Here is a 27,509-nt window from a genome sequence, read left to right as displayed (position 1 = left end):
CTGAGGTGTGAAACCTGCTTATATTGTCACAAGATAGAAAAGACCTGAAGTACAACTCCTGACAGTTCAATAATGGTCAGTGCTATTGGCTCTGAATCTCTTGGGGCTCTCCTTATCATCTGATCATCTAACTTTGGTGGGGTGGGAGGGGGAATAGCTGGAGAAAGGGCAAAAAAAATCTTGGATGTCAGCAACTCATCTTAATTTTCGTTGTTTCGAATTTAAGATCCGACGAATAATTAAATTTTGCCTCCCTTTGTGATGTGACATTTTAGTTATGGGTTGCAACAATGACATTTTAAAACGGGTTGGAAGGTCAGTGGAGACCACCAATTTTCAGAGATCAAAATTCTGTGATTTTCTTCAACCTTGGTTTGCACACTTTGACGTTGGTCTGCAACGTTGCAAAGCAATTATCCTCTGGAAACTGGGATCCTACCAATAGGGAAACCCACTTCAGCCGCCCGCCCCTCAATTGCAACATTTCGATATTATTTTGCTGACATCTGTTTTCCTGAAGTCAAAGAATTGTAACGCGAACTGACTAATGCAACACATCTCATATTACATTATTACATTTTTTGGCTCATGGTTTTACTTAACCTATCATTTCTTGAGAAATCACAAATTGTTTTTTTTTGTCGTTTTAAGTACAACCGGTGAGAGTATTGCTTCTCCCGATCTGTACACATAAAATTAAAATAATAATTGTATTAAAATGTATAATATGAATCTATTATGGCTGTGTGTAGATAGGTCAGTGTGACTGACCGTGTCTCATCCCCTCAAGTAAGAAGGTCTGCAGTTCTTTTAGAGGAACGTGTCTCTCAAAATGAGGAACGAGAAATTTCAATGTGCTTGGTTCGGTAGAATTGAATATGTGTAAAACAAAATCCATTGAAAAGCTGTGTGCACTAGGACCGGGGGAAGTTCTTTTTGGTGGAGGAGGAGGGGGCTGGTAATTGAGTTACCGGTGGAGTTGGAGGAGGCGCTGTGGCCATCTTAAGGCAGAGCTTATCTGAGTGAGGAACAGAAGAGCCAGCGAGTTGCGAGCAGTACGTTTACACACACACACATAGACACGCAGCTCTATGTGTTTAACACAGGCGCGCACAGAGGTAGAGCTACACAGACACAATAGCTGCAGCGCACAGCAGCTCATAAATCTACTCAGGTCTGTGGAGTACATCCAAATCTCAGGCGCTCACTGACTGACTGGTGCTCCAGCCTCGCTGTCTTTCTTTCCACCTGGTTTATCATCAAAAGCCCGACGAAACGTGAAAGAAAGATTCATGAAGAGCGGACGATCGTGTTTTTGGTGGAGTGGGCGAGTTTGTTTAAACAGGATAGACTTGAGAAGACACACGCTTTATCTGCCCGGCTCTGCAATTTAGTACGGAAATTGAGTACAAGGATCTGACTTTAAGGTGTTTTTGTAAAAACAAAAAAAAATCCCCCAAAAGATGGATCGAGCGCCGAAGTGGTGCTGGGATCTTGTCTTTTCGCTGGTGTTATTTTTAGGGGTTTTACTGCCCTTTTCAAGAACTCTGATGTACACCAACCACTGGGCTGTGAGAATAACCGGAGGCAATGAAGAGGCCAATGCAATAGCAAGCAAATACGGATACAGAAACTTGGGGCAGGTAAGGTGCTTTTTGCGGCATATGTATTTTCAACGGACCTTCCGAGTTCTTGTACCTCCCATGTGGCTAATCATAGGTTGAAGTTTGGATGTCCTCAGCAGCACTGACATAGCAGATGCTTTAAGTTGTAACTCTCTGGGCGGAATCAATTGGATTCTAATTCAGGACAAACGATGAACTTAGTTGCAATGGGTTGGTTTTCTGGGCGACATGATTTTAATTGAGTTACATTTCACATACACCCTTTTTTTTAAAAGAAGGGGCGTTTTAAAATTGAAACTTTTTACTGAAGAATGTGAGGTTGGGACTTTCCTCCTCTTTTAAATGTATTCCATTGCAGTTGGAAGAAACTGATTTCCAGATGATTTTGCCCCCCCCCCCCCCCGGCCTTCAAGGGAAGAGATTTGAACTACCACCGCTCAGGTGGACGAGTACAGGTGTGGGATCCGGCCAGGGAGAGCCGGCCTGGGCCTGGACTGGTCTGAGCGAACACACAGACCCTCATTTCCCCCCCCCCCCCTTTCTGAAATGATGTGCTGGAGTCGCTGGCGGTGTCTGTGTCTAATGTTTACTTGAAAGGAGGCTGTGAGAAGTGTAGTTCTGGAAGGCTGGGGCGGGATAAAGCAGACACAAACAGCCAGCCGCATGAGGAACTCGAGGTCTAACTGACCAGGTAGGAGTGTGCGAGGGGCCGGGGCAGCTCCCCGTTGTTTCGCAACGAACGAGCGGACTTTGAGATGGTCTCAGTCCGGGCCTGGAGGCAGACAGCACTCCATCAGTGTCCCCGCTCCAGCGGGGCTCTTTGCCCCCTCACCTTCCTTTTTTTTTCATTTAAAAAGGACAACCTTTTGTCGGATTTTCCGCAAACGCTCCAACTTTAAACATTCCAAAACCCCCTCTGGCTACTTTCACGAAAGTACGATCTGCATATCAACTGGTTAACCTTGTTCCATCGAGCGTCCCGTTGGACTGTTTCCCTTTTTATCTGGCAACGCTTAGCCCTTTCATACCTGCCTTGTGGAAAAACTGCAATATTTCCACCGTCACCTTGTTTCTTAAAAAAAAAAGCCCTGCACACAGGTGCCGTTTTAATATCGGAGCAGGATGCATTTCGTTTGCTTAATTAATGTGGAAAATTTAACACGGCGTGAAGTTCTCAAAATGGTTGAGGTTAAAACAGCTGTCACGTTAGAGTTGCATGATAACTCACTGCATGTCTCGAGTTAAGTTTTGACTCGCGCTCCCGCACACTTTTCACTCTTCTTCCACCTTCAAAAATTATGTAGGTGAAGTACTTATTATGGATGGTTTACGATTCTATCATTGGATATCAGCTGGCGGGCGTGCCTAATTCAGGAGTGCGGAGGGGCTGTACTCAAGAGATTTGAGACTAAGCAGGCCAGAGGTCACGAGTGGTTTTATGGATAATTGTTTTGCATTTGAACGAGTATAGGGATCCAATGCTGGTTGGTCAAGACCTGTTTGGATAATTATGTAGCAAGTGTGAATTTCTGAAAGGTAAAATTACTGAATGACTGTTTCATTAGAATCATTTCTTTTAAATAGGTGCTGCAGTCACATAGTAACACTACCTTCTATATTTCATTTAAAGTCTCTCCACAGCAGAATTGAAGAATTCACTGATACCCTCAATAATTAGCATCACCACACCAATTCCTAGGACACTTCAGTACAGCACTCAAAATATATGTGTAGTGGGCAAATCCGTCCATGAAAACATTGCCTAACTAAGTTTGCTTCAAGGGTGACCAATTGGCAAGAGGTTGCCCCTGTTGATAGAATAGAAAGAAATGGTGAGGAGTTGCTTCCCCAAACATAGGTTGCTTCTTCCTGCCTTTGGTTGCTTGCTAGGCTCATAGTAAGGCAAGAGGTTGGGGATATGGGAGAGCAGGAGAGGGATGGGTGAGAGGGGATGAGGGGATGGGGGGGGGTGGGGGGTTGTGCTGTGGGGTAGGAGGTCAGGAGTGAGAGTAGGGGTGAAGGGTCGACAGTAAGGGAGGGAGACCAGCATTTTGGGCACTTAATTATTGAAGGTATTGATTGAATTCTTCCAATTCTGCTCCTCTAAGTCCAAATCAGTCAAATCAAATATAGAAAGTAGTGTTGTTATGTGACTGCAGCATTTTTATTAAAGAAATGAATGAAAATGATAAGTCATTCTTAAATTACCATTTGAAAGGAGCTCTTGAGGGCATATGTTGGTATGTCAGGAGGGGTTTGAGAACAGTGAGGAATGTTTGAGCCTTGTATTGGTGGGATGTCTAGTGTTCTTGTCCATTTTCCAAATGATGGGAGAAGATACTGGTAGCTCAGCTCTTGCTTTTCAACATAACTAATATTAATGCTGTAGCTTTTAAAATATTAAAATGTCCCAAGATGTTTCACAGCAGCATAAAACAAAGTGAAATAAAACAACATTAGGTGCTATTGGGTCAAATATTCAAAAGCTTGGTCAAAGTAGTGGTAGGTTTTAAGGAGACAAATGACCCCAGTGGAGGACGTTCCAGAATTTATGGCCTAATCGATTTGAGGTCAATGATAGTGATTTAAAATTGGAAATGCCAAGGAGGCCAGAATTAGAAGCACACAGCTCAGGTTTGTGAAATCTTGCATATATAGCATCTTTCACAACCAAAAACAGTTTTTACAGCCTTTCAGTGTATTTGAAGTATAATCACTGTTGTAACGTAGGAAACACAGAAGAAAAGTTGCATGCAACAAATTCCCTCAAAGAGCAACAAAAATAGAAATTGCTTAAAAAAAAGTTCAACTGGTCTGATGGCACCTGTGGAAAGAAATCAGAATTAACACTTTGGGTCCTGTGACCCTTCCTCAAACAGCAATGTGGTAAAGACCAGGTAACATTTATGTTGATTAAGGGATGCATTTTGGTGAGATCATTGGGTTGACCTCCCTACTCTTAATAGTGTCATTATGCCTGCCAAATTGAGTCAACAGTGCCTCTGTTTAAAGTTTCACCTGAAAGATAACTTTTCTTACAGCATTAAAGTAGTGCCAGATTGTATTAGATTGTCTAGCTAGATTGTTGCACTCAAATCTCTGGAGCAGGACTTGAACACTCAACCTTTTGATATGGAGAGTGCTGACGCCTTTTAAGATTTCTTTCCCCTTTCATGTTTCTCTTTTATGAAGAAAGCAGTGTTTCAAAGAATCATTTGATAGATAATGACAAATACTTGGGTATTGGCCAAGAAACCAATGAGTATTAGTTAGCTGTTCAAATTTGGTATCTTCAGATGCCTCTTTGATTATTTACATTTCATACCTAGATCAGAGACATCTATAGCCTATTAAAAGATAACTTCTGTCAATCCTGTTTGAAATTCACTAAATTAGTTCAAACAGTAATTTGAAGTGAGGAACTTGCCTTCTCTGAATTAACTGGGAAATTCGCTACGTAGTTGGACACTGAGCCAAATGAATCAAAAAGGTTGAGATTTTTTGTTGAATTGAGTACCTAAACTGCAGTTTTACAAGCATTGCAGTTGCCTTCAATGACCCTGACCTTGTTGGTGTGGCAAGGTAATAGTCAATGGTGGGATCTATGGCTATCCAGTGAATAAAGAAAAGTGGGCATCTGGTGGGGATAGGATTTGTTTTGCAAAAATTTTGTGCTAACACTTACTGTCTTGGCTCACATGACTGTGAGAGGCACTCAAGGGTTGTTGTCAACTGTTGTACTGTGCACAGGATGAGTCATCCATATAATTTCCTTAGACAAGGAGATGAAATGGCATGAAATAAAGCCTCAACATCTGTGATAGTCGAACACAATGCTATACCATAAGATGTGCATATTCGTTGATGGATAGACTCCGGATTATTTTTATCTACAAAATATACCACAAGAACATGTCTTGAGTCATCTCTAGCAGTCCAGTAAAAGCTTTTCTTAAAAGTCTTGTTCGCCTTTCTTTGGAAACTGGAAGTTCTGTGAAATGCAATCTTGCTTTTTTTTTTAAATCTTATCATCTAAGCTCTCGATGAACTATAGTTCCACAGGTAGCAATCATTCCGTACCTCAATGGAGTGTTCATTTTTCATGCGAGTTTGAGGGTATCCAAGCTGAGTCTGATTCTGCTCATATTCTATATCCACAAGTGCATTTGCAGCAGGGGTGTAATGCAACAGTTAGTGATTTGTTTTAAATCCTGTAAATATACTTAGTTATAAATGAACTAAACCAGCATGAGTGGATCATAGATGTATTCATTCATACCATTTTGCAGAAACGCTTTGGTTACAATGTAGTTGTAAACTGGATACAAGAATATCCAAAATATTTACATAGTACCATCATCTCTTCTGAACTGAAGAGATTTACCATAGAATCTGCTGTTTCAGACTCTGGTTCTATAGAAACAATTTAGGTGAAATGTCTGCAGTTTCTTTATGAAAGACAAAAATAAACCAATCTCTTGATGGCTGTATTTTATAATCCTACCTTTTATGATTACTGTACACATGAATTTTAATACACTTCCTGCAGAGTATTTGATACTTTCTGAGATGTCCTTTTTTTATAATGTAAAGCTTATTTATCTTCTGTGACACCGATTTTATTAAAGTTTTGTATTAGATGGCTGAAATAATGGGGTGAATTATCTTAATCTTTGGTAGCATTAATTTTTAATTAGCAGCAAACTTTGTCCAATGATAGACATTCATAAAGTTATACCTTATCTGGCATGTTGATTTAACCCTTTTTTTAAAGTTGCGATTGTTCAATAAGCCCAGTCATGTTGGAGAAACTCTTGATTCTCCTCCATTCTTTTATGATGGACTTCCAGCCATGCTCTGATCCCAAGGCTACTGTATTAATGAAATCTATATTTTAATCATAAACTGTAAACTGCTGTTACTTTTATCCAGCCCTGCCAGGAGATCTATGATGTGCCACACTTCCCTGATTTACACCATTCTTGCACATTCACGGTACCTTATCTGTAGCTAGTTAGTGACATCTGTCGTCCCACTACACCCAGGATAACTCATCTTGCTGCAATCCTGCACTTTGCTTTCTGGAAGAGATTTTTGTGGCTTTTCAGCTTTGATCAAATGGCTGAAATACTGAGATTTTTCTGAATGTCAATTTGTAGAGTTCTTTTTGCTCTTGCTATTTCAATTATCTTTTCGTTTGTCTTATGGTCTATATATGGAATTTTTAGCCTGGGTCTTTGCAGTCACATTTCAAAGGTGTTAATTTTCTTCAACAAATTTTTAGGATCACTCCCACCCTGATTATGCTCTCTTCCACCCTTTTCTGTCAGGCAGAAGATAAAAAAGTTTGAATATATGTATGAATAGATTCAAGAACAGCTTTATCTTCTTCCCCTCTGTTATCAGCCTTGTAAACAGATCTCTTAAATGTTAATTCTGATCGCTCTCTCACTCTTCTCTCCCCACCCACTCACAGTTTTGCTACCCTGATATACTTTGTTTGGTTCAGTCGGCCTGTATAGCAACAAAAGAACACTTTTTTTTACTCTATCCTGGTACATGTGACAACAATGAATTCATCTGTTTTGATGCTTCCAGGAAAGTGGATAGAATGGAGCATCTTGGTGTTTTATTTCCCTTTTTTTACAAGCTTGAGTTTTTTTCCTTGTTAACATGTTCTTCTTGTTCTTCTCCTCAATTATTTCTTCAGTATGGCTATCTTTGTAACTTTCATAGAATCTCTAAAGTGTGAAAACTGGCCATTAGGCCCAACAATTCCACACTGACCCTCCAAAGAGTAACACACCCAGACCTGTTCCTCTACTCCACATGCACCTAACCTACACATCCCTGAAAGACTATTGGTTATTTACCATGGTCAGTTCACCTAACCTGCATATCTTTTGGATTATGGAAGTAAACCAGAACGTCCAGAGGAAACCCATGCAGGCACAGGGCGAATGTGCAAACTCCACACACAGTCACCACAGGCTGGAATTGAACCCAGGTCCCTGGTGCTATGATGCAGTAGTGCTAACTAATGAACAACCGTGCCACCGTAGCAACTTCTGCTTCACACTTTGTGTTCCAGTATAACCCCATCCTCTTCAGTCTTTACTTCAGTCTGTATTCCCGCTAACTGTCAGTGCTTTTGTCGTCTTGCGGTTCATACACTGTCCATATTCTAAATTTTTAAATTTTACTTGAGCTGCAACATCTTGTAGGGCCTCCTCTGATTCTGCAAGTAATGCTGTGTCGTCTGTTTACTGCGCGTTTCTGTTGTTGCCTCCAATTATCATCCCTAAGAGTACATCAAATTCTCTGAATATCTATGTACTGATTTGATTGATTGATTTGATTCAGTTTAGAGGCAGTACAAAACCTTGTCATACTAGTGTCTTCACTTGAACCATACTTGATTGTTCCTGATACATACTGTTTGGACCCAGTATATGGTCTCCCGTTTTCACTGTCAATTTCACATTTCAGCAACATACCTGTTAATGTTTAGTGATAAACCTGATCAAATTTTTTTTTGTATAGTTTATGAAACACAACTTTCTAGTGTTTTTTTTTTAAAAATTGTGAAATTGTTCTTGGGTGAAATATTCCTACTCTTGGTCTTACTCTAGATCTCAATCCAGATTTTCATCAGTTTCTGCTTCAAGTATGGTATTTATTTCTGTAATTTAGGTACAATTCAAACATCACAGAAGCTATTTTAGGAGTGCAGTTTCTTCTGATTTTTTTGTTTGCATCATGTGTAATTCTTAAGTTTGTTATCTTCTTAGCTGAAGACGTTGGGCTTAATTGTAGTGTCACTGCTGTTTTCTGGCCTCTCTGTTACCATCTTTAATGTGAACTGTTGAATTGAATTTATTGTCATGTGTACCGATGCACAGTGAAAAGCTCTGACTGTGAGCAATACAGGCAGATCGCATAGTTAAATAGAATAGATAAGTAAATAATAGTTAAACAGCGGCAAAAACCAAAACACAGGAACAGGTGAATGCTAAGAGTTTGAGAGCCCATTCAGTATTCTAACAACAGTAGGATAGAAACTGTTTTGAACCAGCTGGTGCATGTGTTCAGGCTTCTACATCTTCTCCCTGATGGTAGAGGTTGTAGAAAAGCATTGCTAGGGTGGGATGGATCTTTGAGAATGCTGGTGGCCTTTCCTTGACAGCGGGCCTGGTAGATGGATTCTGTAGATGGGACGTTGGCCTTTGTGATTGTCTGGGCCGAGTTCACCACTCTCTGTAACCGTCTCCGATCTTGAATGGTACAGTTGCCATATCAGGTAGTGATACATTCAGACAGAATGCTCTCAGGCACACCTATAAAGGTGGGCAAGGTATTTGCCGTCATGCCAAATTTTCTCAGCTGTCTGAGGATGAAGAGACGTTGGGCATTTGTAACCAGTGCGTCCACATGAAGAGTGCAAGAAAGCTTTGTTGTTGATGACCACTCCCAGGAGCTTGACACTTTCCACTCATTCCATCTCTGTGCTGTTAGTGTGTGGTGGGGGGGGCGCGCATGAGTAACATCCTGCCAAAAGTCAATAATGAGTTCCTAGGTTTTGCCAGCATTGAGAGCTAGGTTGTTCTCCGTGCACTATTTTTCCAGGTCTTCTACCTCCTGTGGGTAGTTTTGTCGCCATCTGAGATTCAACCAACTAGAGTGGTGTCATCAGCTTATAAATAGCACTTAGTCTGGTATTTGGTGATGCAGACATGGGTATACAGTGAGTACAGTAGGGGGCTGAGTACGCACCCCTAGGGGGCTCCAGTGCTGAGTGTTAGTGAGGATGAAATATTGTCCCCAATCTTCACTGATTGTGGCCTGTGGGTCAGGAAACTGAGGATCCAGTTGCATTGTGGGGCTTAGTCAGAGATCACTAAGTTTTAGTAATCAGTCTCAAGGGGATAATAGTGTTGACAGTTCAGTCTTCAATGAGTAGGACTCTTGCATAGCTGTTCTTTGTGTCAAGATGTTCGAGGGAGGAGTGAAGGGCAAGTGATACGGCATCTGACGTGGATCTGTTGGTCTGATTAGGCAAGTTGGAATGGTCAAGAGTAGTGGGGAGGCTGGAGTTGATTAATGCCATGACCAACCTTTTATACACCAGCCAGCTATACATTAAACCTGGTAATCACTTAAATTCAGCATATGTTGTAATGTTTCAACTAATGCAAAAGGTGTTTGGGGGAGAGGAGAAGTTAAGGCTTGACTAGTTGGTACCTAGATAATATTTAAATATTTTAGAGCAGGTACAGAATATGTGCTTTCACCTGTTAGATTAGTAACCTGGCATCAGATTCTACCCCACAGTAAATTTATTGGGTGGAATGCAATAAGTGTGTACTGTATACTGATCACTGCATGTTAAAATAGGGACAGACATTTCAGATATCAAATGTCGCCCTTTATTGGCAGAAAATACATTGTATTTGGCGAAAGCGTATCAAAAGATATTAACAGTTGTGAAGAAAAAAAACTCAAATTGGATAATTTAGTTTATTCTATTAGATGTTCATCCAAAATGTAGAAATTCTTTATGCTTGCCTGTTAAATACTGTCAAACTCAAAATGTGACTTGACTTACCTACATCATGGGACTGAATGTTAAATGTAATTCATGATGGATATGAAACCTATTATTCTGCTCCCTTTTTTATGTTTCACTTTTGTATATATTCTCTTTTAGATTACTAGGCTTTTATTTTAAAAAAGGCTTTTGACAAGATAGTGAAGGTGCTTTAAGAAACCGTGCAGACCGTAGGCCACTATTTCATTGCAATCTGTGGAAGTGAATGAAGGTATTTTAATGTCATACTTTTGCACAAACATCCAACTGCCATTTATTTCACCAATATGATGCTGATCAATGGATTCCCAGAGAGAAAAACTATTACAAAAAGAAAGTAATACTCTGGTAAACATGTTGAGAAAAGATGTTCTCAATGTCCAGAATCCAGGGATCACCAGTTAAGGATATGGGTTAGACTATTTAGAATTGTGTTGAGGAAAGATTTGAGATTGTGGGTTGAATATATTAATTGTGATGGACCTTCATTTTTTGAATTTTACAAAATGTCATTTACCTGTTCTACTGTTTTTCTTTCCTCCTTAATCTAGAATTGTATTTTAACCTGTAATCAAGACCAGTCAGATAACATATTGTGATTTGCTGCATAAAAGTACTTTGATCTTAATTGCTATGGAACACACTTTACCATTGGATTATTCCTTTCAGTATTACAATATTAAAAGCAAGTCCAAAAGTATTATCTTGTCATTATCAAAAACAACCTACATTATGGGTGTGAAACTTGTTCAAATTTGCAGTAGAGGTTCTGTTTACACAAGTCTGTTCACGTAAGTTGACTTTGTTTTGCTGTTAGTTGCTAATGTACTTGAGTTTCTTTATTAAGAAATTATTTTCAAGGATAAAAGGCATAATGTACTCTGGTTCCATATCGACACCACCTTCAATAAGTGATTGGATTCAGGAAGCTGAGTGGACTTTTTTTTAATACGGAATACTCGTGACTCCGTAAACAGCAGAGACATTTTTAAAACCGTAAATACTTAGCTTTGTATGACAAGCTTATTGATATTTTGACTTTGAGTCATAGAGACGTACAACATGGAAACAGACCTTTTGGTACAACCTGTCCATGCCTGCCAGATCTCCTAATCTACAAGGTAAAAACAATGACTGCAGATGCTGGAAACCAGATTCTGGATCAATGGTGCTGGAAGAGCACAGCAATTCAGGCAGCATCTGCTGAAGCTCCTCGATGCTGCCTGAATTGCTGTGCTCTTCCAGCACCATTGATCCAGATCTCCTAATCTAATCAAGTCCCATTTGCCAGCATTTGGCCCATGTCCCTCTGAACCCTTCCTGTATTTGTTGCATCATCTTCACCATAATTCATTTGGAAGAAGAATGAGCAAGTTTAAACTTTTTTTTTGTGGCTACTGGGACCAATCAACATGCAGAATAACTGATGATGAGAGGTTTGATTCTTTCCTTATTTGTCTCTCATTTGTTTGACGATGATTTGGAGATGCCAGTGTTGGTCTGGGGTGTACAAAGTTAAAAATCACACAACACCAGGTTATAGTCCAACAGGTTTAATTGGAAGCACACTAGCTTTCGGAGCAACGCTCCTTCATCAGGTGATTGTGACAATCACCTGATGAAGGAGCGTCGCTCCGAAAGCTAGTGTGCTTCCAATTAAATCTGTTGGACTATAACCTGGTGTTGTGTGATTTTTAACTTTGTTTGACGATGCTTGTGATGGAGGTGATGTCAACAAGCTTGTTTTTATTGCTCATCTCTAGTGGCCCTGAAGCACCGGAAGTAAGACCTAAATCTGGAGAAGTAAATCCCTCAATGACTGAGGTGATAATAAATTTTAATAAATTGACTGCTCTTTTATTTTCTACAATTCACCTAAATCTCAATAAAATTGCGATTAAACATTGTTTGTCTATTTTTTTTTAGTTAAGAAATTGGATTTGATCATCATCCTTTGTGAATAGTTTCTCTCTATTTGTGTTCTAGTAATCTTTTTGTTATGGACCAGACCAAACTCCCTCCAAGTATGTTAGGAAGTAGCCTCGACCCTCTCTTTTTTTTATATATTTTAAAGGCAAGTGTTTCGCATTGTTTTCCAGATGCAATTTGTTTGGTCAAACTACTAGACTTGAAGCAAAATTCAATTTATTCATACACTAAAATTAAAGCACAGACAAAATTAAGAGGAGAATTGGCTTAACTGTAACTATCGAAATGCTTAACAAAATAATTAACAATCACTAACTGTTCCAGTATAGTAACACCCTATAAACACACCCTTGGCAAAGGCAATTTCAGTAATATAGATTGACTCCACCTATTTGGGTTGCTTCGATTGTTCCAACTCCTCACAGGCTGTTTGCTTTATAGGCTTTGAACAGACTGCTCATCGCCTCATCTCAACCTTTCTTTTAAACAAAAAATTCCAGACAAAATGCACCTCTTAAAGCCGAAGTGTCGCCACGCCTTTGTGAAATGGACTATGTTTCAGCAGTAAATATATAATCAACAGGAGTTTTTTTTTGTCCTTCCCAGAAGTCAAATGTTTTTGTAATAGTTAAACTACAGGCTCTGTTTATTCTTGTTGGTATCTTTATTATGAGGCCTCTTTTTGTAAACTAGACCTTGTGACGTAACGAGACCCACAGTACTTGCTGTTTTTGTTCAATAGTTCAATCTCTGAAATAATTTTGAAACCGTTCTGTTCAAATATGAAGAGAAATCCTAGTAGTCCAGACCAGGAGCCAAAAATTATATGTTCGGATGACTAGCTGTTGCTGTGACCGAGAACCCGAATTGTTGATTCTTTTCTAGACGGGGAAATGTTGGCTGAGGTTGCTGGTAGCACCCAGCAACTCCAGGTTGTGTGAACATTGAGAGTTGGTTGCAATCAGTTTTCAATGTGTTGGAAACATTGATGAGAGTTCACATCTAGGAATTTGTCAGTGTTTCAATTGGTAATTTGACTTCGACAATATCAAGGTATGCAGATAGGAGCATTTGGCCTCCTTAATGTAAACATGTTAAGCAGAAAATGCCTACAGCAATTCAGAATAAAAGTAAAATACATTGAAATGGAGCTCCTTATTTTGGTTTGATGAAACTCATTTCAGGCAGTTGATTCAGAAAAGTGTATTTAACAGATTATGTAGCCTGCTTTATTTTTTACATTACAAGACACATTGCAAAATAGATTCAGATTCACTGTCAATACTGATCTGCTATCATGTATCAAATAAATTACATCAGTCTCACTTAGTGAGACATCCGTGCACTTTCTGGAATGGAGAAGGACTGTTTGAGAATACTGTATTGCATTTGAGTCATGTTATTACACTTTTATGACTAGTTATTGATCTGTAAGAGTGACCTTTGATCATGGGACGTAGGCCCAGCACACACAGAGTCAGTCATTCCAAAGAATATGTAGTGCAGAACTGAAATTTGTACATCATCTATCAGATTAAAATCCCTAAAGGTGACCAGTCTACGAGCTGAAGCATGTACGTGTTTGTAGCTGAGTAATTTGCTGTCTATAAAAGGCTTTTAAAGCATAAAATGGCCTCCAGACCTTATGGCCTGTGGAATATGTCAGCCTGAACAAATGGTTCTTGTTGATCAACCTGACAAGAGATCTTCTCACTAGTTATTAGTTTGACTCATAGTAATTGAAAATCACTTTATAAAATGAGTATGGTGCACTATTTTTGTTCTTCTCTTGTAATTATTTTAAATTTGCCTTGTATAGAGACAGCAAGGAGTTCCTGTTGCAAAGATTTCTTGTCAATGGTGCTCTAATGTGTGCAACCAACTTCAGTCTACAGCAGGGCTTGAAAATTGCCTAGTCTCCAGAACGAAATGAGTCTATGAAAAAATAATGGCATGTTTTGTATCATGTAGCATTTCTCTGTGAAAGATGATCATTAGGGTCAGAGTAACACTTGAGATCATCTAGATTAAATTAAACTGAATAATTTATTGAAGGTAGGTAAAGATAAAGGTTGAAAATTTCAATGAAAACAATAGTTTTTCTTTCTTTCCTTTCTAGATTGGGTCCTTGAAAGACTACTACCACTTTTACCACAGTAGGACAATGAAACGATCAACAATTTCTATTCGAGGAACTCATAGCTTCATCTCAATGGAACCAAAGGTGTGTAGATTCTGGTAGTTTTTTTCATTTCTAACAGAGTAGCAGAGATGGGTTGTTTAATTATTAATTAGTAATGTCACATGAGGAAATGTTCTGTGATTAAGTGCTGAATTAGGAAGAATTGACGCATGCTACACAGTAACCATGAAAAGAACAATAGAGATGAGTGAGTTAGACTTGGAGCACATACAGTAGATAATATGGAATAGTGAGATAACCGAAGGGAGTGACACATTTCTTGGCTATAATTAATCAAGGTGACATTTGAGTGTTGCAATAATGACTCTTAGACCTGTTAAGGATTTTATTGTTGTAATATTTATAAGCAATGTGGTTGGGGGGGCAGAATTTAAGAGCAGATGGTATTATATCTAATTAAACTTAAAATACGTACACTGCTAATTTTGAAGTGAGCTGAAAATGTGTTGCTAGAAAAGCGCAGCAGGTCAGGGAGCATCCAAGGAACAGGAGAATCGATGTTTCGGGCATAAGCCCTTCTTCAGGAATGAGGAAAGTGTGTCCAGCAGGCTAAGATAAAAGGTAGGGAGGAGGGACTTGGGGGAGGGGCGTTGGAAATGCCATAGGTGGAAGGAGGTCAAGGTGAGGGTGATGGGCCGGAGTGGGGTGGGGGCGGAGAGGTCAGGAAGAAGATTGCAGGTTAGGAAGGCAGTGCTGAGTTCGAGGGATTTGACTGAGACAAGGTGGGGGGAGGGGAAATGAGGAAACTGGAGAAATCTGAGTTCATCCCTTGTGGTTGGAGGATTCCTAGGCCGAAGATGAGGCGCTCTTCCTCCAACCATCGTATTGCTATGGTCTGGCGATGGAGGAGTCCAAGGACCTGCATGTCCTTGGTGGCGTGGGAGGGGGAGTTGAAGTGTTGAGCCACGGGGTGGTTGGGTTGGTTTGTCCGGGTGTCCCAGAGGTGTTCTCTGAAATGTTCCGCGAGTAGGCGGCCTGTCTCCCCAATATAGAGGAGGCCACATCGGGTGCAGCGGATGCAATAAATGGTGTGTGTGGAGGTGCAGGTGAATTTGTGGCGGATATGGAAGTATCCCTTGGGGCCTTGGAGGGAAGGAAGGGGGGAGGTGTGGGCACAAGTTTTACATTTCTTGCGGTTGCAGGGGAAGGTGCCGGGATTGGAGGTTGGGTTGGTGGGGGGTGTGGACCTGACGAGGGAGTCACGGAGGGAGTGGTCCTTTCGGAACGCTGATAGGGGAGGGGAGGGAAATATATCCTTGGTGGTGGGGTCCGTTTGGAGGTGGCGGAAATGACGGCGGATGATATGCTGTATATGGAGGTTGGTGGGGTGGTAGGTGAGGACCAGTGGGGTTCTGTCCTGGTGGCGATTGGAGGGGCGGGGCTCAAGGGCCGAGGAGCGGGAAGTGGAGGAGATGCGGTGGAGGGCATCGTCGACCACGTCTGGGGGGGGAAATTGCGGTCTTTGAAGAAGGAGGCCATCTGTGTTGAACGGATTTAGAACTGATCCTCCTGGGAGCAGGTGCGGTGGAGACGAAGGAATTGGGAAAATGGGATGGCGTTTTTACAGGGGGCAGGATGGGAGGAGCTGTAGTCTAAGTAGCTGTGGGAGTCAGTCGGTTTATAGTAAATGTCCGTGTTGATTCGGTCGCCCGAACCTATGTTCGGGACACCACCCATGCCCTCCACCTCCTCCATGAATTTTCGCTTCCCCGGTCCCCAACGCCTTATCTTCACTATGGACATCCAGTCCCTGTACACCTCCATCCCTCATCACGAAGGGCTCAAAGCCCTTCGCTTCTTCCTTTCCCTCCGTACCAACCAGTACCCTTCCACTGACACCCTCCTTCGACTGACTGAACTGGTCCTCACCCTGAACAACTTCTCTTTCCAATCCTCCCACTTCCTCCAAACCAAAGGAGTAGCCATGGGCACCTGCATGGGCTCCAGCTATGCCTGCCTCTTCGTAGGATATGTGGAACAGTCCATCTTCCACAGCTACACTGGCACCACCCCCCACCTTTTCCTCCACTACATCAATGACTGTATCAGCGCTGCCTCGTGCTCCCACGAGGAAGTTGAACAGGTGATCCACTTTACCAATACTTTCCACCCCAACCTCAAGTTCACCTGGACCATCTCAGACTCCTCCCTCCCCTTCCTAGACCTTTCCATTTCTATCTCGGGCGACCAAATCAACACGGACATTTACTATAAACCGACCAACTCCCACAGCTACCTAGACTACACCTCCTCCCACCCTGCCTCCTGTAAAAACGCCATCCCATATTCCCAATTCCTTCGTCTCCGCTGCACCTGCTCCCAGGAGGACCAGTTCCAAATCTGTACAACCCAGATGGTCTCCTCCTTCAAGGACCGCAATTTCCCCCCAGATGTGGTCGACGATGCGCTCCACCGCATCTCTTCCACTTCCCTATCCTCTGCCCTTGAGCCCCGCCCCTCCAACCGCCACCAGGACAGAACCCCACTGGTCCTCACCTACCACCCCACCAACCTCCATATACAGCGTATCATCCGCCGTCATTTCCGCCACCTCCAAACGGACCCCACCACCAAGGATATATTTCCCTCCCCTCCCCTATCAGCGTTCTGAAAAGACCACTCCCTCCGTGACTCCCTCGTCAGGTCCACACCCCCCACCAACCCAACCTCCAATCCCGGCACCTTCCCCTGCAACCGCAAGAAATATAAAACTTGTGCCCACACCTCCCCCCTTACTTCCCTCCAAGGCCCCAAGGGATACTTCCATATCCGCCACAAATTCACCTGCACCTCCACACACATCATTTATTGCATCCGCTGCACCCGATGTGGCCTCCTCTATATTGGGGAGACAGGCCACCTAATCGCGGAACGTTTCAGAAAACACCTCTGGGACACCCGGACAAACCAACCCAACCACCGCGTGGCTCAACACTTCAACTCCTCCTCCCACGCCACCAAGGACATGCAGGTCCTTGGACTCCTCCATCGCCAGACCATAGCAATACGATGGTTGGAGGAAGAGCGCCTCATCTTCGGCCTAGGAATCCTCCAACCACAAGGGATGAACTCAGATTTCTCCAGTTTCCTCATTTCCCCTCCCCCCACCTTGTCTCAGTCAAATCCCTCGAACTCAGCACTGCCTTCCTAACCTGCAATCTTCTTCCTGACCTCTCCGCCCCCACCCCACTCCGGCCTATCACCCTCACCTTGACCTCCTTCCACCTATGGCATTTCCAACGCCCCTCCCCCAAGTCCCTCCTACCTACCTTTTATCTTAGCCTGCTGGACACACTTTCCTCATTCCTGAAGAAGGGCTTATGTCCGAAACGTCGATTCTCCTGTTCCTTGGCTGTTGCCTGGCCTGCGCTTTTCCAGCAACACATCTTCAGCTCTGATCTCCAGCATCTGCAGTCCTCACTTTAATCTTGAAGTGAACACTGGAAAGTTTACCTAAAACAGTGATGTTTATTGTAGTTGTTATACAACATGACAGTGGAATTTACAATCGGTGAACTACTATATGGAAGGCATCTTTCACATTCATGCTGATCTGATTTCTATCATGTACAGTCATAGAAATTTGTATCTACGGACATAAGGAAATTATTGGTTTCAGTGAAAAACAACATAACATTGAAGAAATTTAATGGGGAGAAAGATCCTTTAAAAAGAACTATTCTTGAAATCTGGACCAATTATAAAGATTTGCATGTTTGTGTGGCATTCTCTCATAAATTAGTGCTCCATTGGGCAGTGAAATTAGCATTTAATGTCACAAAGTAACTACAATATAGTTGATGGTTTGGATGTTTAAATAAGACTTCAAATTAGAATTAATGTCTTTCAAATAGGTCTAGAACCAGCTGAAATAAAATTGAAATATCAAACTAATTTCCACTAATTTAACTGAGCTACAAAAGTTGAACCTGAGCCACATGTTTTTGTTGTTGCTGTAGGATCTCACTGTGTTTCAGTCCTCTGGAACCATAATAGGACCTTGACTTTTGCTAATCAGTAAACTATTTGTACAGTTCATAAGGTTGAGGTGTACGGCATTTGTTGTCCTAAAATTTCATATCCACTATAGATAAGAGAGTTTAGCTAAAATTGATGTTGAAAATAACTTAAGGTATATTTTAAGTTGCAATTCTGCAAAATTGTTGCCATTTTATAGCATGTAAAAATGATTTGATTTGAGTGAATGTACAGAACAACCTAAAATAAAGGTGACCTTGGCCAATTTTCTGCACATACAATCAAAGGACTGTAATGCTGTGGTGCTCGTTAACTACCTCCCGGTTTTCCTTCCACTTGCCAAGTTTGGGTGTCTCAAACCAAGATTTGGTATTACTAATTATTTTGCCACCTTTTTTAAAAATTATTTTTAACTTTGTCCTCCCATTATGTATTTGTCACCTAGCTTCTTTAATATTAAATGTATACTTCCCATATGTGACCTTAGTCCATTTGCAATCTGGTTCCAGTTGGAATTTTGTAACTTTTCACTTTCTGCATTTGAGTGGACCTCAGCTAAGGCACTTTGGGAATTCTGATAGTTACAACTAAAGTATAATTTAAAAACTAATTTAAATACAAGCTGATTTCATAAAGATCATTTGAGTTGCACAGAAGTGGACAATGACCACCATCATCTGTTTTCCTTTTTATTGTTAAACCTTTCTCTGGAAGATTCCAGTTGATTAACTTTTTTATGTATCCATATGCTAAGCAGTACTGTCATCTGAAATGTTCTTTAATTCTGCATTGAGAAAAGGCCATTTCAGAATTTTCTTCTTGGTCTGAGTTGCATGTCAGACTTCGCTTAAAAAGCACAAACTCATGAGCAAAACCAGCAACATTCCTTATCATTAGAGGTGTCATCTCAAATTACTGCTTTTGGCTCATGACCTCTCAATTACATTGTTGTCACATTTGTATCTTGTTTCTAATTCCCTCTTGGAGGCTCCTCAGTCCTTACTTGTTTATTTTCTCTCAGCATTAAATGTCCTTGCCTGAAGTGTGACAAATATTGCCTCTGTTACTAAGTTCCCCCTCGATCTTGCTGTAATGTTTGATTAAAACTAATAACAGCTAACAACTTCTAATATCTCAATACAATTACATTTCTATGACCTGCCTTGCACTATTCTGTTTGCATCCACTTGTTATCTTTTATTCAAACTGTTCACTCAACATCTTCAGCTGTTTTGCCTACAGAAGCAGAACCCAGACTGACTTTCCTACATGAGATATTAAATGGGTCTAGACTTCCTCCCAATCAACAGTGAGAAGACAAAATCATTGTGTTCATCACCTAATTTTAGCTACTTTAATTTCATCTTTCCTTCCAGGCTGTTTTGTTGGCTTCACTGAATTCTGTTTGTACCTAAGCTCAGTTTCTTATTTAGTTTCTTTTGTGCTATAAAGATGACTTTTTTCCCCACTTCTGGTATTGTCTTTCACTTCCCATATCCCTCCATTGCTTAAACATTAATGTGTTCCTATTTGTTGCTCCAGAACTGATTTGCTCCAATACTTGCCTTTATTAATCATCTATTAAAGTCACAACTTTCAGCAGGTTGCTTTCCACACTTGGCAAATAAGACTTTTGTTACTCAAATGACCAGCTTAAAATCCAAGGGATCTTTAAATCCCTCTACACCCTAATCCTACCCTACCTCTGCACCCTAGTTCCATTTTGAGTTCTTGCTCTCTAATGAATAATGTTTCCTTGTTTCTTAATTTTGTTCTCTCTTTCCTTCCCCTTCGCTGCATCACTGGTGCTGGTTCCTTTAGAAGTTTTCAATCACTTTCTCTGTATCCCTTCTGAAAAAAACACAGCTAAAAATAATCTCTTACGGTTTACTTCCAAATCTCCCCTTTCCAGGCCTCTACTAATGATTAAGAGGCATGAGTTCAAATCGCTATGTTGATAGCTGCAGAATTTGAAATAAAGTTAATTAGAACTGAAAATCTAGTATCTGTAATGATGATCATGAAACAACTGGATTATCCTAAAATGACAGTTGATTCACCAATGTGCTTTAGGGAAGGATATCTGTCATTATTCAATCCGGCTAATTAGCCAATCTGATTCAGACACTGAGCAAAGTGAGTCATTCTTAACTGTCCTCCTGAAATCGGTGCTAAGTTTTTGTTTTACAAAGTTATTATAGCAAAATGATAAAACCATTCAAATTAAAGATTGTGTCAAATAAAGTTTCACCTGTTCAGTGAACTGCAAATTTCTTCCAAACATCTGGAGACTTGAAAAATTTGGAACAACTAAGTCCATAGATTAATTGAACAATGTCATATAGTCATTCTCATAGAACCATACATTACAATTAATGTTTTTGACTTCTCCATCACCATCCCTGGGTATGTCATGTCCCACTGACATGATAGGGCCACTAAAGATGGTATAGAGTCAATATTGAGAGAGCCTGGTATTTGACAGTGACGTCAGGCTCTGTGAAATTTCATGGCACCTATCAGTCATGGGCAAAAAAAAACCTCCGCAGATAACCATCTAACAGCGTCTTTCAACTAACAAGTTAGTATTCCTCCATGTTGAACATCACTTGGAAGAAGTATGGAGGTTAGTGACAGTACTGAGTGTATTCTGGCTGCAGGGTTTCAATAGCCATTGTACAAGTGGTTCAGTAATGCTGGGTGAGCCCTGATGGATAAAGCTGCTGGACTGGACTTGATGTAGGTGATGAGAACATCAGCCAGAAGGAAGAACCTGTGACCTCATTCTTGCCAATCCACTTGTCCAAGAACTTATGTCCACGCAGTAATGGTTAAAATCCATGTGGAGATGACGATCCGTTCTTTTGTACTATGTTGCCCAAATTATGAAAGATTAGTAGATTCATAACAAATATAGTGGCCAAAACTAGGCATCCAAGAGGCACTGTGGACAATTAGCAGCAGAATTATATTCCAGCACAGACTGTAACCTCATTCCAGACTAGCCCTCACCCTCTCATTTATCAGCAAAAGAATAAATTAATCCTTGTTCAATAGAATTGGAGCAGAACACTATGGGATCTGTAGTAGGCCCACCTAAATGTGATGAAATTGCAATTCAAGAATGAATATGGAAGATAGAACAATATAGCACAGAACAGCCTATTGACCTACCATGTTTGCAACAAATGTGATGCTATTCCAAACTAACCCCAATTCCCAGCACATGGTTTGTATCCTTCTACTCCATGCCTGTTCATGTGTCTATCTAAATATCTGTTAAACGTTGTTATTGTATCTGGCTGTGCGTTCCAAATATCCACGACCCTCTGTGGTTGCCTTTCCACTTCCAACACACTTTTTTTTTAGGGGATAAAAAAACGAAGTTTGTCTAACCTCTCCTTGTAGCTAATAAAGTCCAATCCAGGCAAAATCCTGGTTAAGCATTTTTGCACCTACTCCAAAGCTTCCATATCCTTCCTGTTGTGTAGGGATGTGAACAGCACACAACATTCCAAATGTGGCCTAACTAAAGTTTTACACAGCTGCAGCATGACTTGCCAACTTCTATACTCAGTGCCGCAAATGATGAAGGCAATTATGCCGTACACCACCTCCTTTACCACTTTATCCCTTTAAGTTGCCACTTTCATGGAGCTATGGACTTACACCCCAAAATCCCTCTATATATCAATGCTCTTAGGGGCCTATCATTTATTACATGCCTTCTTGCATTTGACTTCCCAAAACATTTCACTTTACACTTGGCTGGATTAAACTCCATCTGCCATTTCTCTGGCCACCTTTCCAACTGATCTATATCCTGCTGTATCCTTTGACTGCCTTCCTTACTCCACCAATTTTCGTATAATTTGTAAATAGACCACATACATGATTTGAATGGAAACATATATCACAAACAACAGAAGTCCTAGCATTGATCCTTGTAGAGCACCACTGGTCACAGACCTACAGTCAGAAAAACACCCCTGCATAACTACCTTTTATCTTCTGTGGCCGACAGTTTTGTATCCAATTTAACAACTCCCCAACGATTCAATGTAAATTTAATCTTCTGACCCACCCATGTCACATGCTTTAGTAAATTTCATGTAGACCCTTTCCACTACCCCATCCTCCTCAATTATCTTCATCTCTTCCTCAAAAAGCTGAATCAGATTTGAGAAATGATCTCCTCCAAACAAAGCCATGCTGACTCTCCTGAATAAGTCCATTCCTTTTTAAATGTGAGTAAATCCTGTACCTAAGAATCTTCTCCAATAATTTCACACCACTGACATAAGGCTCTCTGGCCTATATTTTCCTGGATTATCCCTGTTGCCCTCCTTTTTATTAAGGTACAAGATTGGCTATTCTTTAGTCTTCTGGGACCTTGCCTTTGGCGAAAGAGGATACAAGATCTTGCCAAGGTCTCAGCAATCTCCTGTCTTGCCTCTCTCCATATCCTGTGATAGATCCCATCTGGCCATGGGGACTTAATCTTTTTGAAGGCACCAACACCGCATCCTTCTAAATATTGTAGTGTTCTCGAATATCAACATTCCCCTCCCTAATCTTACCATTATCCATTCCTTTCCTTGGTAACTACCAATGTAAAGTACTTATTAAGGGTCCCCCCTTTATCCTTGAGTGGACCTACCCTTTCTGTAGATACGGAAAAGCGCAGCAGGTCAGGCAGCATCTAGGGAACAGGAGAATCGACGTTTCGGGCATTAGCCCTTCTTCAGGCTAATGCCCGAAACGTCGATTCTCCTATTCCCTAGATGCTGCCTGACCTGCTGCGCTTTTCCAGCAACACATTTCCATCTATGATCTCCAGCATCTGCAGACCTCACTTTCTCCTTTCTGTAGATACCCCTTGCTCTTAACATTTTGTATGAAATATCTTTGGATTCTTTTTAATCCAAACTGCCAAGTTCATTTCAGCCTCCTCAGTGAAGCTCCGTGCTCCCTTCCAAGGTAGGTGTTTGACCTCCCCAGCAGCATTTTGACCTCACACCCTCCTCCACCATGGTGGCTCCCAAAATGGCCAATAACTCCCAAAATACTCCTCAGACACTTCTCAGCACTACTGTCTAGATGCACTGCCTCCTATTGAGCACTGGGTCCTTTGTGTTCCTCTTCTCAATTTTGGTGATTGAGCTGACTTCTCCCAGATCCTCCTTAGTCACTTCTCACTACTGCCCTCTGTCAAATGCTTGCACTCCAACCATGGAGAAGCTTGAATAATAACTGCACAAAAAAATAAATTTTATTAAATAACACAGTAAAGTATTATTGAGAAGAAAAACAGTATAAAGTGAGTGTACCAAGTGTGCGATTAGTGACTGTTACATTTATTTTGTTTTTCCTTTTGACCATTCCTGGTGGCATTCAGAGGTTTCTTTTTTTTTTACACACCAGAACTCTGGGGCATTTCTTTTTGTTTCTTCTGAAAAATTGATGTCACTCTGGAGCTCTGCTTTCACACACATCGCTTTCAAGTTTACTTTTCTTACTTGTGCAAGCAGTGATTATAAAGAAGAAAACACATTTTGAGCATTGCTGGACGGTGCGGAGAATATCTAGGCGTGGATTCTTTTCTTCACAAATATTTTTCCTTGGCTTTACCAAGAAGTTTCATGAACATTTTTTTTTACTGGTCTCCATAATGCCTCATCTCCTTGGGAAGGATATAGTTCTTTTAACAGTGTCAAATGCCTCATGCAGCATGTCCATGCAAATCTCTTTAAGATCTTGTTAGGGCAATCTCAACATTCTTCAAAGGAAGCACAATTTGGAGGGTTGTTTTGGACATTGACTTGTCTGAAAGATTTCACAACACATACAAGTCGCTCAAGTACTACTTGACTCTTATTTTTTCTTTTCAAAATTAAAAGTCCTTCCTATTTTGCTTCAGTTTCTTATCCACTGTAAATTCAAACATCTCATCCCAAATTCCACTTTCCTTTTCCTACTCATCAGCTCATACACCAAAAAGACAATGAACATTGCTCTAAAACATCAATACAATCTGTGAATAGTTTGAGTATTGCTGATAAAGAAGTAAACCTCAGACACTTTGGTGGCCTTGTGTCCCCAAAGCAGTTTTGTGGCTTTTTGAATTGCTGTTCCATACCAAAACTATTTAAAAAAAAAAAAAAAATTGCATGCCCCAGGTTTCCAGCATTTCAGTAATCTGTCAGTTGTGGAGAAAGCATAGAATTCCTTCAGTTGCTGTGTTCTGCTCACTTATGCAAATATGAGCCCATACCTTGAATTGTGTGTCCAACATCAAAATAATTGTTTCTGACAATATACATCATTGCATTTTGGAGGAAAAATGAACCCAAGGGTTAGTTGCTTTGAGAATGCCCCTTTTGAGCAAGTTTCAGTTTTTGGTAAACACTGTTGTGCTTTATGTAATTAACATCTGTTCTCAGCTGAAAAATTGGGAAGTCCAGGCTGATACTGAAGGCCCTGAATTTGGAAAATATTTCCATTTGTAATTGTGTCCACGGTTTTTTAGCTATCATTTTTGAATTCCTACAGTAAATACCCATTCTGAAAATTGAAATATATCTTTTGAAATTATTTCTTTCCAATCCTGTTTGAAGCAACAGTTGTCAAAGGAGAATCACTGGCTTTAATCAAATCCACGTGTTTCTATATACAGTGCTGGAATATTCTCTGTCCACGTTTCTGTTCATGAGTTCCAACATTGGATCTCTCTCCTAGGCATAGTTATTGCAAATTTCTTTATCTATATTTATGCTACAGTCGATATGCCTGTGAGATGCATGTGCCTTGCACTCTTTTTTTTTTTGAAACAAAATAACTCAATGATACATGTCAATGAATGTTGTGCTTTTCATACAAATGTGCTGATTTCCATTTTTCTGCTGTCAGGGGCTGACATTGTGCCAATATGTTATTGAAGTATCTGTTCCCTTTTTGAAATGATGAATGGTCATGTGGGTGTGGTGATGAGGATAACACTAGATTTTCTTTCTTGAATTTGCTGACTGGAAATTAATCTAAAATGTCTTGTACTGTTAGTCACCAATTAAGTTGGTAGGGCAAGTCATGTGTTGAATGGTGTCAGAAAAGATACAAGGCAGATCTAACATGACCTCTTGTCATGAGTACTCTTCGACCTTCAAATCCCATGATTGACATTTAACCAATGAGGCTTGTAGAGTGATCACTGGAAAATACATATGCTCCAACAAACGTTTTGAATCATTTTCACATTAGTGATTGAATATACCTAAGTGAGCAGACCTTCCCCTTGGATTGAGCCACAAGGTTCCAAACAGTATAGACTTCAAAATTCTGGAACGGGTCAGAGGGGTTTCAATTCTCTGAAATCTGACTGTCTGATCCAATACTGAATGAACAGCTATCTGACTTGCAATATTCTCTCCAAATTGTAGATTATCCTGACTTGGAAATATCTCATTGTTGTTTCATCAACGCAAGCCAGCAATGTGGAACTCTACTTAACAGGTTAATTAGATGTCCTGGTTTTTCCAGAATAAGCCTAGTTTTTCACTAAGTGTCCTGGTGGCCTGACAGTTTCTAAATATGGCTCAAATGTCCCACTTTCAACTTTTTGCTTTTGTTGATCTATGAGCCTGGGGGAAGAAATCTGAGGAAATTGCATCTTCCTACTTGTAAACTCCCATCACATTGCATGCAGTAGACCTGAATTTCTTGCTCCTCCTCCAATATTTTGGTATTGCTGATGATGCCCTTTTTTAAGCTATCTCTGGAGTAGGATTGCCTCATATCATGAAAGACGTCATCAAGTGATCTCTGCAATCAACTGACCCTCCTCAATACTCTCCCAACATCTTAGACCATAAGACAAAGGAGCAGAAATTAGGTCATTCAGCCCATTGAGTCTCCTCCACCATTCAATCATGGCTGATAAATTTCTCAAGCCTAAACTCTGGCTTTCTCCCTGTAACCCTTGATCCCTTTGACAATCAAGAACCTATCTATCTCTGTCTTTATGTATAATCATGTTAATTCTCACCTTTCCATGGTTTTTCAATTTGTCTTGGTTTTGAGTTGAAAACATGATTCCCCTACAGTACCATCAGAAATACCTTCACCATACAGACTGGAGATTTAAGAAGATGGTTCATCAACATCTTCTCAAAGATGATTAGGGATGGGCAGTTCATGCTGGCAATGCTGGTGATGACTGCATCTAATTGAAAACAACTTTGACCAAAATTTGCATATTTTTGATGTGCTTTAACTTTTTAAAAAATACAGCTAGTATGTAAATGTGAACTGCTTTTAGAGCAAACACAATATCAGGCAAGTAGTTGGATGAGGTGATTTAAGAGAGTGAATATATGAACATGTCTAAAAGACTAGATGGTGATAATCTGGGCCAAAATAATTGGAATAAATCTTTTGGTAAACTGCTCTGCGAAGTCCTCAGGTGAGTAAAACTAGGTCATGATATTACAAGGACCACTGTTGCCTATAAATGTAATTAGTTTCTACGCTCATTTAATCCAGGATTTGAGAGCAATTAATGTATAGGTGGAAGTCGGTTTCTTGGCTTTTCATAATGTTACCGAAAGGCAGTATTTAAATGAATGTTGGAAAGGAGCAACGATAGATCTTCAGATGTTGGAGGAAGAGATATTACTAGAAATGTTGTTACTGTGGTTTTGGAAAAGCATGAATGAAAGCCAGCAATGGCTGTACCAAACACTCTGCAACAGAAGGAGCATTATGAATGATGATGCACAGAATGATGATGATTCTCCATTGACTAGTAACTACAATGCTCTGGGGTCTTGGGTTCATAGCATACCAGAGCACTGGGCAAATTTAAATTTGATTAATAAATCTGGAATACAAAACTAGTCTCAGTAATGGAGACTGTGAAACTGCTGTTGACTGACTGGTCAACCAGATGGGTTTTTTTCAACAATATCATTTCAAGATATGTTGTCTTTACTTGGTCTGGTCTCGAGTAACAGCAACAAGTTTGTCACTTAACTGTCCCCTGACATGACCTAGCAACCCACACCATTAGAGGGCAATTGGGGATGGGTATCAAATTGCTGATATTGCCATCAATGCCCACATCCTATTGGAAAAAAAATAAAGAAAAATACAATATTGAAAAAAGCCTTGTCTGATTTTGTGGTTTTGGGGA

General features: G+C 40.5%; 1 protein-coding gene across 4 annotated transcripts in view; it reads left to right on the top strand.

The window, feature by feature from the left end:
- Nucleotides 1-1,024: 1,024 nt before the first annotated feature.
- Nucleotides 1,025-27,509, top strand: part of pcsk5b (proprotein convertase subtilisin/kexin type 5b) — a 371,873-nt gene continuing 345,388 nt past the window's right edge. For 2 of the 4 annotated variants that reach the window (XM_043712351.2, XM_043712341.2), the window contains exons 1-2: nucleotides 1,025-1,643; nucleotides 14,261-14,365. In XM_043712351.2, the coding sequence (XP_043568286.1) occupies nucleotides 1,464-1,643; nucleotides 14,261-14,365 (285 nt within the window). In that variant the 5' untranslated portion in view covers nucleotides 1,025-1,463. The remainder of the gene's footprint in view (nucleotides 1,644-14,260; nucleotides 14,366-27,509) is intronic. The other 2 variants (XM_043712369.2, XM_043712361.2) reach the window with 1 other exon arrangement.

Source organism: Chiloscyllium plagiosum, unplaced genomic scaffold (genome assembly GCF_037043375.1).
Source record: "Chiloscyllium plagiosum isolate Xiang-an unplaced genomic scaffold, Cpla_swu_hap1 HiC_scaffold_2, whole genome shotgun sequence".
Lineage (NCBI taxonomy): Eukaryota > Metazoa > Chordata > Chondrichthyes > Orectolobiformes > Hemiscylliidae > Chiloscyllium > Chiloscyllium plagiosum.
The sequence above is the reverse complement of the archived record's forward strand: the minus strand, read 5'-3'. Positions and strand labels throughout refer to the sequence as shown.